This window comes from Rhea pennata, chromosome 28, assembly GCF_028389875.1.
Source record: "Rhea pennata isolate bPtePen1 chromosome 28, bPtePen1.pri, whole genome shotgun sequence".
NCBI classification, from domain to species: Eukaryota; Metazoa; Chordata; class Aves; order Rheiformes; family Rheidae; genus Rhea; species Rhea pennata.
In genome coordinates, this window is record NC_084690.1 from 3027123 (window position 1) to 3039984 (window position 12862).

Sequence of the window (12862 nt, forward strand, 5' to 3'; positions counted from 1 at the left end):
TTCCTTGTGTGTGTGTTGTGTCACTGATGTATTTAACAACGGATAATGTGTATCATTGTGTGCATAATTACAGCAAAATATTCATCTTTCAACCCCCTGTAACAAGATAAGAGACAACGGCTTCTGTTGCTCTAGTTCATGTGCTGGGGGCCTAATATGCAGATGGTGGTATGGGGAGTTCTTAATGTGGGTGAAAAAATCAAATGCCTACATGTTGCTAACATTTCCAAAGAAAGTATTGTCAGTGATGGAAGAATAAATGGTTTGAGTGGTTGAATCCTGTTGTGAGGTATTGCAGGGGAAATGCCAGAGTGGTGAGGGGAGTTCTTCCCTGTTACGTGAACTGCCTTTGCACAGAGTGCTATCCTAAGTCCTTGTGCCACTGTGGACTGAAGAGGCTTGCTCCACTCAGAATTTGTCAGAGCATTTTAAGCTTTTGAGTATCAGCCAAGGAAAGGTCTGGTCTGATCTGTGATCAGACATGAAATTGTAACAGCTCAAAGGGCTGCAAGTACAGCAAAGCTTGACAGTAACTCAGAAGGCAGTGTTACTGTCCTCCTGCTGTGTACCCTGAACCTATTTAATTTCCATAGGCTATAGTTAGTGCATAGAATTAACGTTATACTGAGGGCAGGTGTGAGATAAAAAACTTGCAAAATTTTGCTACAAATTAAATTACTCTAAATAAGCTGAACTTGTGAAAACTCAGTTTAAAACAGGTAGGTTTTCGGTCAGATTTTGCTAGCTGAATTTTGCCTAAGAAGTTGGGATACTCTTTAATTCTGTGCACTGATTTCATATAATTGGTTGAGTTGTACTAACTCTCCTTGATGGCCCCATGTAGTAAGAAAGAAAATGTCTCTTTTTATATAAATTTGAGAGGGAGGGAGTTTTATGGACCTTTCTCTTTTGAGCAATGAAAGTTATTGAAAAAAAAAAAGTGAAGCGTTGGGTCTGTCTTCCGAAGAGAAACAATAGGAGAAAGAAAAAGGAGTTTTGCCAAAAATATTCAGGAAATAGAACTTAATGCTTGCATGTAATAGGTCTAATAACTTTTTCAGGGAGTCACTGTAGCAGTTCCTAATGCTTCACCCCCCCCCGCCTTTTCATGCTTTTGAGAACCAGATGGCCGGCAATTCAAAATTAGTTTTGGGGTTTTTTTCGACAGCTCTTCTGATGATAGTTTCTTTTCAAACTTCTATTATTCTACTCTTAATAGAGATTTTTCTACATGTGTGTTTATGCAGACATATTCTTATAAAGCATGTTTTGTCTTCCCCCTCAAAGCAGTAGACAGCAGTATGCAGTAACTGCAGCATAACAGGCGAGAGACTCGCAAGCCAAGCTATTTGCTCAGCGCTTTTAAGAGTTATCAGTTGGAATACAGGAGGCCTTCTCCTTTTGGTACGTGATATCCCTAGTTCCAACACAAAACTTCAATTACAGCAGAGTATTGACTGTAAGAGATGAGGCTTGGAATTTCACTTACGGGCCCTATCAAAAGTGCTTAGCATGGCAGATCTGAGCCTGCAGAGCATAAAGCACTAGTTACGCAGTACATTGGGACTCATCGCATAGATAAAAGCCGAATCGCTGTGAAATAAACTGGCATTTTTCAACCCACTGCCCATACTCTGCCTTCCTGCAAGCACTATGAGCTCCTCATAACTTCATCGCTTTACGGTATCTGGTTTTGCTTCCTCTTTCGTGTTCTTTCCGACGGATAAACCCCTTCTTCACTCAGTTCTTCGTACCTATTTCTCTTCTGGGGAAAGAATGTAGTGAGGTCTTACCTCACTGCAGCTTTCTAGAGCTTTGCACTCAGACTGCTAGGGTCACCCTCAGACCAGCACGGGGAGGAGGTGGGCATCTGGACACTCACCAGCAAGCACAGATTTCTTCTTGCGGAGTATCTCGGTCTGATCCTCATTCCTTGTGTATTTCTTTTTCCTTTTTTTTATGCATTGCAGCTGAAGGAGAGATTTTACTAGACTGTGCAGGCAGTGCGTGAGTCACAGTGACTCAGTGGCAGTGAGCTGCAGAGTAGGAGCTGCAGGGGCTGCCCAGCCTAGTTTGCAGCCCCAACCCCCGCCTCGATGCGCAAGTAAACGAGTGAGAGGGAGGGTGGAGTGTGTGTTTGCACACCCAAATGCTCTCAGGGTTGCAGAGATTCTGCTGGCAGCACTTGTTTTACCTTTGAAAATCCAGGAGCGCACTTTGACGCAATGCAGTAAACGCAGGCAGAGGGAGACAGGGTAGAAACTTTCCCTTGCTTTAATCCAAGTTGCAGCTGCAAGAGAAGCAGCAAGCCTATCCCTGAGTTTTCTCGTGCTGCTTGAATAGACTGAGTCCGGCACAGGCAAGTTCTTATCACAGGAAGGACAAACACAAAGAGGTCCTGAATGCCCTTTTTTTTGCCCTCGAGATACACATACCCATCATGTACATACACACTTAAGCATATTCCTCTTGCTATATGACAAGAGGAAAACATTGTACAGATATAACATCCAGATTCTAGGAATTTGCTTTCCAGTAGCTAAATATTTTGCAACTCATCATTTTCTGCCTTCCTAGATCAATTAAGGGTAATTTAATCCTGAATTTAGAAGGAAAAAAGCCTGCAGGTGAATGGAAAAAACATAGACCCTGATATCTAGAGAAAATTCTGGTGCCTGACTCAGCACCCTAACAAATGTAATCTGTATGTGTTTTACAGTACTTCACATTTTGTTTCATCTGGATTTTAATTCTGGAATGCTGAAAATCTTTTAATCATAGCTCTCCAGCCACCTGCAATGGTACAAAGCTCTGGTTTTAGAGCTCCCCAGCTCCTGAAGTCCCTAGGTGTCTTGATAACCTACCTTAAATGAAATGCATAAATATTCACAGAGCACTTTAATTATTACTTTTTCCTTCACCGTCTTTTGTGTCGATTAGTGAACTTCTCTGGTGTTTGAAAGTAATAAATTCCTTCAGTGGTTATGCAGAGTCAAGAAGTAATTGATGCAAAACAGGCAAATAACATAATATTTATGCCTCTGTGCCCTGGAATTACACTATCTTCTGAAACTGTTTGATTGCAGATGTCAGCAGACAAAACCTCTTGGCAAAATTAAATATTAATCAGATCTTGTAGTTTTATAAATATTTAGAAATGTGTTAACCTGTTAATTATTTCTCTTAGGGTTTGATAGAAACATTTGCAGTAGGAAATAGACTAACTTAAGAATTTATATGTTAGATTTTACAGAGAAAAAATGCAGGCATAGATAATAACTGTGAAATGCTTTGGGTGGAAAAAGGGGGGGAATAATATTATGAAACGTACCATGTGAAAGGGTAGCCCATGAATTTACTTTCCATGCGGGCTGTGTCAGTGCTTTCTGCAAACCCCTCTGGTCTGTTTGGTTTTATTTAGCAATCACCAACAATTCTGACCATCCTATTTCCTGGGAGTAGTTTAGGTGACACTTTTTATAGCATAAAGAAATTCTCTAAACAGAATGAACAGTGGCAGCAAAAGGAATTTTATGCCTGTATGATGAAAATTTAATTCAGCGCCCAAGGATGATCCTTCTTTGTTCTTGGTGCTGAAGATGCCTAACTTTCTCTGTTGTGAGCAGCTCATTGGCTTCACAGTCTGTGACATTTTAGCAAATTCTGAGGCTTATTTGGAAGCATATGGAAAGAAAGTTTTATGCTAAATATTGATCTCTGCTTTAGTTATTGTTTTAATGTTGTTGCTCTCAAAAATTTGCATTGGACCTTAGAGCCAAGAGACAAATAAGTTGGTTCAGTGCTCACAGTCCACTGGGAGTTCTGTATTTTAGCAGAACTTGGTACAAATACCGTTCTGCATTACTTCTGACTGCACTGACAATAGGCTGGTTAACATCTTATTCATAAATATATAATTATTTTTATGTCCATATACACATGTAACTTTCATGAATACGCTTGCTACAGAGAAGCTGCCATTTTATTTGCTAATTCTACTTTAATTAAATGTCACTCAACCAACAATCTGTTGAGCACAGATTTCCATTAATGATATCAGCAGGAGAAACATTCATTACTTTGCTGCACAAAGGTGTTTGGATTTATTTGAAAGGCTTATCTGCTGTGGACTTCTTACATGTTCTCCAGTGTGGAATATGCATTACCCTTTCAATTAAAAACTCTTTGATTTTCAATTATTGATAGGATAAAGAATTGGAAGGCATACGTGAATCGTAGATTTTGGTCAGACCTTCGATTAGTCAGCCAATTTCAGGAGGCAGCAGCCGTTCCCTTTCTCTGCTCTCCTTTTGAAATGCAATAAACATAATATCAGGTCTTGATAGCACATGGATTTGATCGTCAATAACCTCACTACTTTGTATAAGCATTTGACTAGATGAAGAAAAACATTATTATGTGCAAAATGTGTGTGTAGAAAGCCACCAAACTGGAATGGGAGCCCTCCTTCTTTTTCCCATTTGTTTCATTTGTCTCCGTTTGTTTAATTTATTTTCCATCTAGTGTGAGTTTTAGAGGGCACCTTAAATAGCCTTGTCCTTAATAAAGCCAACCTGTAAGTGGCAGCAGGCATAGGCCAGTCCTCAGGAAGCTTGAAAATCTCAAATCTTTTTTCTCTTTCTGCTAGAAAGGAAAAAAATGCTTTCATTTGATTTCATGTATGAATCATATCAGGTGTAATCTGAGCCCTAGTTAGCCTAAGTTCAGATCTTGGAATCATTTTTAGATGGAAAAATATGTAAAACATGAATTATGTTTTTTCATGTTTCATATCTGTGTCATCTTCGGGAGAATTTCTGTTTTTTCCAGGAATTTATTTGCTCTCAATTTTGAAACTTTCTGTTTAGAGAAAGATTTCCGCTGTGGATCATTTGAGATAGACTGTTGATGAGAAGGATGCCACCTTATAATTAAGACAGGAATAAATGCCAAGTTACCATATTCTGATGAACACAAGGTGCTTTGATTGAAATGACTTAATGTGTCTCTGCTCACGTGGTAAGTGAGAGATATACCATTAAACATACCATGATCAGTACCGATTTACCTACAAGCTATCACCGCGGGAAAGGAGTGAATGGATCTGGAGACCACCGTGTCCTTCAGGCTCTCCTTACATACTGAGATTAGCATATACACAGGAAAATTAGTACTTTTCTTATACTTTGATTAATGTTCTGGCACTCAGTGCTATGCAGGCAGCGTTACTCAGATAAGTAATTTTGGAAGCGCATGGCTTAGAGACCTTTTCATTAGTAGGAAAAGCAATTGCAACCTCTTTGTGAGTATATAAAGGCCAACCTAACAGAATTCAAAAGAGTTCTCCTTACTCCAGAAAGCACTAGGTATGGCTTTTAAGCATTTGCTTAAGTAACAGTAAAACACTTGAGCTTATGTAACTACATAAAGTTACAGGACGTTTGTTCATCAGCTCCAGTTCAGTCTGGATTTCTGAGCGAGGAGATCGAGAACTAAAAGAGCTCAAGCAATTTGTAAGCCCATGCAACCCCGTTCCTGTTCAGGATGGCTTAATCAAACTTCAGGGAAGGATTTTAATTAGAAGAGAATCACCACACAAATCATGTTTTCAGTATTGACCTTTATTGAGCAAGAACTGCTGTGACGGTTTTACATCAAACAACAAAAGGTTGCGTACTGTGCATGTCAACTAGGTTCTCCCATGAGCAAAAGTCCACCCTAATTGCACCAGTGAGGTAAACATAATTATTTATAAGTAGCTTTAAGGCTAGGAGAGTTGTTTTTCTCATGAATATTACTATTACTGTTTTCTGTTTGTTTTTGGCTCAGTTGGTTCTTTGCATAATACATCTTAAGTCGTTCCTCAGATATGTCCCTCCAACAGCTCAGGAAATTCAAAAGCTTCCTTTGCACATTTCATCTCATGCACTATTATTATTATTATTTTTAGTTCCCCAAGCTCTGTGGAGGGAGTACATCTTGAGCCTGCATGCATTCCCCCCCCCTCCCCTATATTGCACAAAAAAGTAAAATACTGTGTGTTTGGAGCCTCCATGAGAGAACCCGTTCTGCTTTAAAGCCGTCACTCACATGCATTTTGCAGCTGTCGTATGGCTTAACCTTTTGCACCGACCCAAGCTCTTTAATTTTATTTTGCTATTATTTGTTTTATTCACTCTCTTTGATCTCCTTTACTACAGCATGTGAAGTAACTTTCTCCACTTTCTTGGTGGACACTAGTTTCTCCTCAAAGCTTTCTTCATGTTCCTCTACCTTCTGAGTGACTGTCACGGACTTTGTGATATATGTGGTTGTACTGTCCGCACCTTCACTAGTGATTTTCTCCGCTTTTTTGGTTACTACAACTTTTTCACCCTTATCATCAGTTGGGCTCACGTCTAGGCCATTGGTGACAACTCCCTTATCTTCCTCCTCAGCCTCCTTCTCTTCCTTTTTCTCCTCTACCTCACCATTTACAGCAATGTCTTCTTTCCTGGACCCCTTAGAGGCCTCTACCTCTGCACTAACTTTTGTTACCTTAGTGACAGTGATGGTCTCTTCCACCACGGGCTTTTCATCTTTGACCGGGGAGGCTGGCTTCTCTGGAGAACGGGGCTTCTCTGGAGCCACCGGCTTCTCTGGAGAACGAACCTTTTCTGGAGTCACTGGCTTCTCTGGAGAACGAACCTTTTCTGGAGTCACTGGCTTCTCTGGAGTCGCCGGCTTCTCTGGAGAACGGAGCTTCTCTGGAGTCACTGTTTTTTCCACAGCTGCTGCTTTCTCTGGAGTTGCAGGCTTTTCCGGAGACGCAGGCTTTTCCGGAGAGGCTACCTTTGGTGTTGCTGGCTTCTCCAGAGGTGCCGCTTTCTCTTCCTCCTTGACTGCTTTCTCACCTTTTCCCACTTCTGCAGCTGGTTCTTTCTGATCTCCCTTGACCTGCTCTGTTACAGGAGATTTAGGTGGGGATTTAGGTGGTGACTTTGCTGGAGGTGTTTTGACCTTCTCTACTTTTGCTTCTGCTACAGTTGCATCCACTTCTTCAGCTTCTCCCTTCCCCTTGGCCTCAGCTTCTTCCCCCTCTTCCTCAGCCTCCCCTTCTTCCTTTTCCTCTATTTCTTCTTTTTCAGAGCCCCCTTCTTCTGCTTCATCAGATTTTGCAGCTTCTTCCTCTTCAGCTGCTTCTTCCTTCTCTTCTTCCTCAGGTGCAGCTGCTTGTTCTGCAGCAGCCTTCTCTGGAGCAATTTCTTCCTCTACAGCTTCTCCCTCTTCTGCCTTTTCTTCCTCCTGGGCCTTTGCTGCTATTTCTTCCGCAATAGCTGCTAGGGCATCTTCCATTTCAGACTTTTCATCCTCTACTTTTGTTTCTTCAATGATTTCTTCTACAAATTTGTGCTGGACCTTCAGCTTTGGTGGTTCAGCTTTTTTCTGTATTTTACTTGTTATTGTGACAGATGGTTGCCTGTGTGTGAACATGGGTCCAGTAATGCTTCCAGAGAAGGCACTGAATCTTGTCTCTTCGCCCTCCAGTAGTTTCCTAGGGGAATCAAAAGGGGTGGAGGAGAGTGAGCATAGAAACCCAACATGGGGACAGCTATTAGAATATTTCCATTTTTATCAGCAGGATGAAAATAGTTTTTTGCATGTATAGAGCTGATAGCATAATCCATCATCCTCAGTCTGACTTCCTCTTTCCTTAGATCAGCTCTTTTGGAAAATTCATATTCAGCAAACAGCTCTCGGCTTGGTTTACACATGGCAAGCATAACACCTTTAGCTGATAAGGTAAAATTCATCCTTAAGGTCAAGAACTTCAGCATGGCAAACTGAGTAACTTCTTTGGATTCATTATGACTTAGGTCAGCAGGGAACTAGATGTACCCAATGGACTCATGGACTCAAAATATTGTGGTTAAGATTTTCAGAGTCAACTGGAGCTTACAGTCTAGTTCTCAATAGTTTGGGCATCCACCTTCCCAGTCTGTCTTTGAAAACTAGAGACTTAATTTTTGTTCAGCTAACCTATCATTGGCAATAAACAGCCATAAAACCTGGGGTATCTGTTGTCTGTGTTCATCTATGGACAATGTCAGGACTTCAAGGGATCTGAAGCTGTTTTCTGTTTTGACTTCCCTTATATTCACAGGGATGTTTCTTTCATCTAAGCCTGTGACCCAGAAAAATCAGTAGTTCTGATTAGAGTTATGAAGTGATGCAAAGGCAGCTGAAAAAGCCTGCCAGGTGGTGGCAATAGCAAGCAGTGTTCCTGCTCCAGAATCAGTTCAAAGTGGCTGCCAAAGAAAACTTGAGCAAAAAAACTGAAGTATTTATGACAAGCAGATCAGCACTCCCTGCTTGCAACCATGATCAAGCAAGTGCACTGTCTTTCAAGTGAGAAAAGGGAATTCAAATGACAAGCACCACTTGCTTGTCAAAAGCAAAGTGAAACAAAGAGATTAAAAATAACCTTGTCTTTGGCTTCATCTTCTGTTTTTGTAAACAAGGGCAGGATGCGGCACTAGGTGCCACTGCAGGAGTCATGCAGGGCTTTGCCACTGATTACCAGAGAGCTGGTCACTAACAAACCTGGGGTCTTATGCTAAAGACTTCTTGGGTCTACACAGATTTTGAAAGTTGTAACACATTTGGTCAAGTTTTAATCCCACTTATGTTCAAAGCATCTAGTTATTTCTTATCAGCGATAAGGCTTCACAGAAGCAGCAGCATCTGCAGTGCTATTAATATTCCAGACACATCTGCAATGATCCTACTGTACCTGTATGCAGCAATTTCAATATCCAGGGCCATCTTGACATTGAGGAGATCCTGGTATTCCCTCAAATGACGTGCCATTTCCCATTTTGTTCCTCTAAGCTCGTTTTCCAGCTGATGAATCGTGTCCTGCAACGGACGCACAAAACCTTGGTGACAAAGAGCTACTTTTCATGCAGAGACACGGCAAAAAAGAAAGAAATGAAAAAAAAAAAAAAACTTCCCGAAGTGGAGACTCCCAGGAAGTCACGCAAACACCCTGCGAGCGAGGGCGGGGGCGCAGAGCTGAGCCCCCGCCGCCCTGCCCCGCTCCAGCGCCCGCGGGGGCCGAGCCCTGCGCTCGGGGCTCCCCGTTCGCCCCGCGCCCCCCCCCCCCCCCGGCGCCGCCCCCGCCCCGCGGTACCTGGTAGGTGCTGAGGTCGTTGTTGTGGCGCTCCTCGATGTCGCTGAGCTGCCGCTCCAGGGACTCCTTGGTGCCGCGCACCGACTCCAGCTCGATGCTCTTGGACTGCAGCTGCCGGCGGTACTCGGCGATCTCCTCCTTGGCGGAGCGGATGGCCTCCTTGTTCTGCTCGGCCGCCTCCGTGAGCTTGGCGTAGCGGCACTTGAACCACTCCTCGGCCTGGTGCATGTTGTGGTCGGACTGGCACTCCAGCTGGGCGCGGATCTCCTTCAGCGCCGTGGTGAGGTCGGTCTTCAGGTAGTCCTTCCTCTCCACGGTGGCGTGGGACGCCTGCAGCTGAGCCAGCAGCTCGGCCACCTCCTCCTCGTGGTTGCCCCGCAGGAAGGCCACCTCGTCCTGCAGCGACTGCACCTTCTTGTCCAGCTCGGCCCGCATGAGCGAGGCCTCCTCCATGTCCTTGCGCAGGGCGCGGATGGTGGCCTCCGTCTCGTCGCGCAGCCGCGCCTCATCCTCGAAGCGCTCCCGCAGGCGCTGGATGTCCTCCTCGATGTGCTCCGAGTCCAGCTGGATCTGCGCCTTCTCGTGGCTCACCTGCTCCAGGACGCCGCGCAGCTCCCGCAGCTCCTGCTCGTAGGCGTCGCCGAGCTGCGCCCGCCCGGCGTGCTTCTGCCGCAGCGCGGCCAGCTCCGCCTCGATCTCCTTGTTCTGCTGCTCCAGGTAGTGCACCTTCTCGATGTACCCCGCGAAGCGGTCGTTGAGCCCCTGCAGCTGCTCCTTCTCGTTGGAGCGGCTCAGCTTCAGCTCCGCGGCGCCGTTGAGCAGCGAGGACTGGCTCACGTCGAGGCTCTCGGCGGAGCTCAGCACCGTGGAGCCGTAGGCGGCCCGCGACGCCCCCAGGTTGGGGCGCTTGTAGGAGGAGGAGACGGTGCTGCCCGAGCCCCGCGACCACGACTGCGAGCGGAAGCCGCTGGACGGGGAGGCGCTGGCGCGGCTGTAGGTGGCCCGGGTCTCGGTCACCCGGCGGTACGAGGGGTTGCCCAGGGCCTCCATGGCGTAGCTCATGGCGGGGCACTCGGGGGAGCGGGCGGCGGTGCAGCGCTGCTCCGGCCGCCGCCGCCGCTTATATAGCCCCGCCGGGCGGGCGGCGGCGGCGGGGCGGCCCTGCACACGTGTGCGGGGGGCGGCCTCCCCCCGGGCCGGCCCCGGGCCCGGCGCCGCCTCCCGACACCGCCTCCCCGGCCCCTTCGCCGCCGCCCCCACCCCCCCCTTCCCGGGCCCGGCCCCGCTGCCCTGCTCCTTCCCCTGCCCCTTCTCCCTCCTGCCCTTCTCCCCCTCCCCCAGCCCCGGCTCCCCCTTCCCTCCCCCCTTGCCCCTTCTACCCCCCCCCGTTCCCTTCTCTTCCCCCCGCCGCCCTTTTCCCTTGCCCCTGCTCCTCCCCCCTTGCCCCGCTCCCCCTTCCATTACCCTGCTCCCCCTTGCCCCTGCCCCCGGGCCTGCGCCCCTGCCCCTGCTCCCTTCTTCTCCCCTTGCCTCCCCCCTTCCCTGGCTTGTCTTCTCTCTCTCTCGCTCTCTCTCTCTCTTTCTTTCTTTCTTTCTTCCTTTTTCTTTCTTTCTTTCTTTCTTTCTTTCTTCCTTTTTCTTTCTTTCTTTCTTTCTTTCTTTCTTTCTTTCTTTCTTTTTCTTTCTCTCTTTTTCTCTTTTTCTTTCTTTCTTTCTTTCTTTCTCTCTATTTATTTTTATTATGTATTTATTTATTATTATTTTTATTACATTTCTTTATTTTTATTTCGTTTTTCTTTCTTATCCGTCTTTTCCTTGCCCCCTCCCCCTCCCTGCGCAGGCCCCCTCCCCCTCCTCCCGCAGACGCTATGGCGGAGCGGAGCGCGGGGCCCGGAGCCCGGAGCGCGGGGCCCGGAGCCGGGCCCGCCCCGGCCCCGCCGAGCAGCGGCCGCCGGAGCCCGCAGGGTAGGGCGGGGGCGGCGGGGGCGGTGGCGGGCCCGGGCCCGGGGGCGGTGGCGGGGCCGGGGGCCGGGGCCGGGGGCGGCGGCGGCGGCGGCTTCAGCACCACGGGCAGCTCCGGGGCCGGGCGCGCCGCGGCTCCCGCAGCGCGGGGGCGGCGAGCGGGGGCCCCGGGCGAGCATCCGCCACCCTCCCCTTCCCCTGGCAGCCGCTGACATCTGAAGGTCACCGGTGCCCGAGCAGGGGAGCGAGGCGGATCGCCGGGCGGCTTTGCGCAGCGAGGGCTCCCTGCGGGCGCTGCCCTCGGCCGGGGCCGGGGCCGGGGCCGGGGCCGGGGCCGGGCGCAGGAAGGGGGCTCTGCGGAGGAGGCTGGCGGCGCTTGGCCGTGCAGCCGTTGCAGTGCTGGAACAGCCCGGCAGTAAACAAGAGTTTAAAAGAACCCCTGGCATCTACAATCCGCTGCCTTGATTCTTCTTTCTCTCCCTCTCCTCCTCTCCTTTCCTCTGACCCTCACATTTTAAACTAGTGCTTGGTGCATTGCTTAAAAATAAACTCTCCGTCTTTGAAGCCTTGCAAAACGTTACGTTTGTGTGGTACAATACACTCTTGATGGGTTGCATTACAGTGACTAGCTAAGATCCAGACTTTGAACTTCTCTTGGATGTATTACAGCTACACAGGCAATTGTTTAGTAAACAGCAAAGAAAAAAAAAACAGCTGGTGCTAGAAAAAGCACTGCTACTGCTCCCCTAGCAAAGTGAAGCAAGGCTGGGGGGGAGGAATTTTGACTCCTCATTCAGAAAGGCGCTGACTATGTGCGTCTGCTTGTGCAGCCATCTGCGCATTTCCAGGTAGCTGGTCTTGTTGTCAGGCAGAGTCCTTTCCCCAAACTGCCTTCTTGCCCTGAAACTGGGACATACTTGATTCCCGTTTTTGCTGCTGCAGTGGTTTCATTGTGGAGAGCAAGGGAAGTCTGAGGGACAGGGTTAAACTTTGCAACCACATGGAACGTCGGACCTCCACGGGCTCATTAATATGATGCTGTCATAGGACTGCAGCACTGCAGTCAGTGGCGAAGAGAAGTCAGAATTATCCGAGGTATCTCCTGAAATGTATTTGCAAACATAGGCTGGTAGATGCACTGTTAAAACCTCTCTGGAGTTTAATATGACAAGCAGAGAGAAAAGGTTTCATTATAATTATAGCAATTATGGAGTCTAAATATGTTCCATTAATTTTGGCAAAAGTTTTCTCTGTAGGAGAAAGACATTCCTCTGGATTTAAATAGCCTATATGTTTTGTTTCTTTTTAGGGAAAAAAGATAAACTATGATCTGGTTTATTACTTTTCCTTCCCTGTTAAGTAATGACCAGGAAGGAGGGAAAACAGAACATGTTTTTATACATATGGAAAACTTACTGTAAGAGAAAACATATGGTTAACAGAGGTGCTTGGGAAATTCTATTATCCTTTGAATGTTCTGAAAACAAGATAATGGTGTTGAAAAGCAAGTAAGAAGGGGCTTATTTAACTTTGTAATACTATTCCTTCTCATTAAATACATTGGTGCATAGATTGTTTTAAATCCATTTATCCTGTATGCAAAACATACTGCTGCTTTATAATCAAGCAGTGATAGAATTTGACTTATTCATTGCATATTTAAATTCAAGCAAGGCAAACCTCTACAGGATACAAATCATTTTCATAATATGTATTGTTTACCTTAGA

At 46.6% G+C, this 12862-nt stretch overlaps 1 protein-coding gene across 1 annotated transcript; it reads right to left on the minus strand.

The window, feature by feature from the left end:
* Positions 1 to 5629: 5629 nt before the first annotated feature.
* On the minus strand, positions 5630 to 10248 carry NEFM (neurofilament medium chain). The gene is made up of 3 exons (XM_062596740.1): positions 9173 to 10248; positions 8774 to 8898; positions 5630 to 7534 (listed from the first exon to the last, which is right to left on the minus strand). Exons 1-3 carry the CDS (start codon positions 10232 to 10234, stop codon positions 6169 to 6171), a joined length of 2553 nt encoding a protein of 850 aa, XP_062452724.1. The 5' UTR covers positions 10235 to 10248; the 3' UTR covers positions 5630 to 6168.
* Positions 10249 to 12862: the final 2614 nt, after the last annotated feature.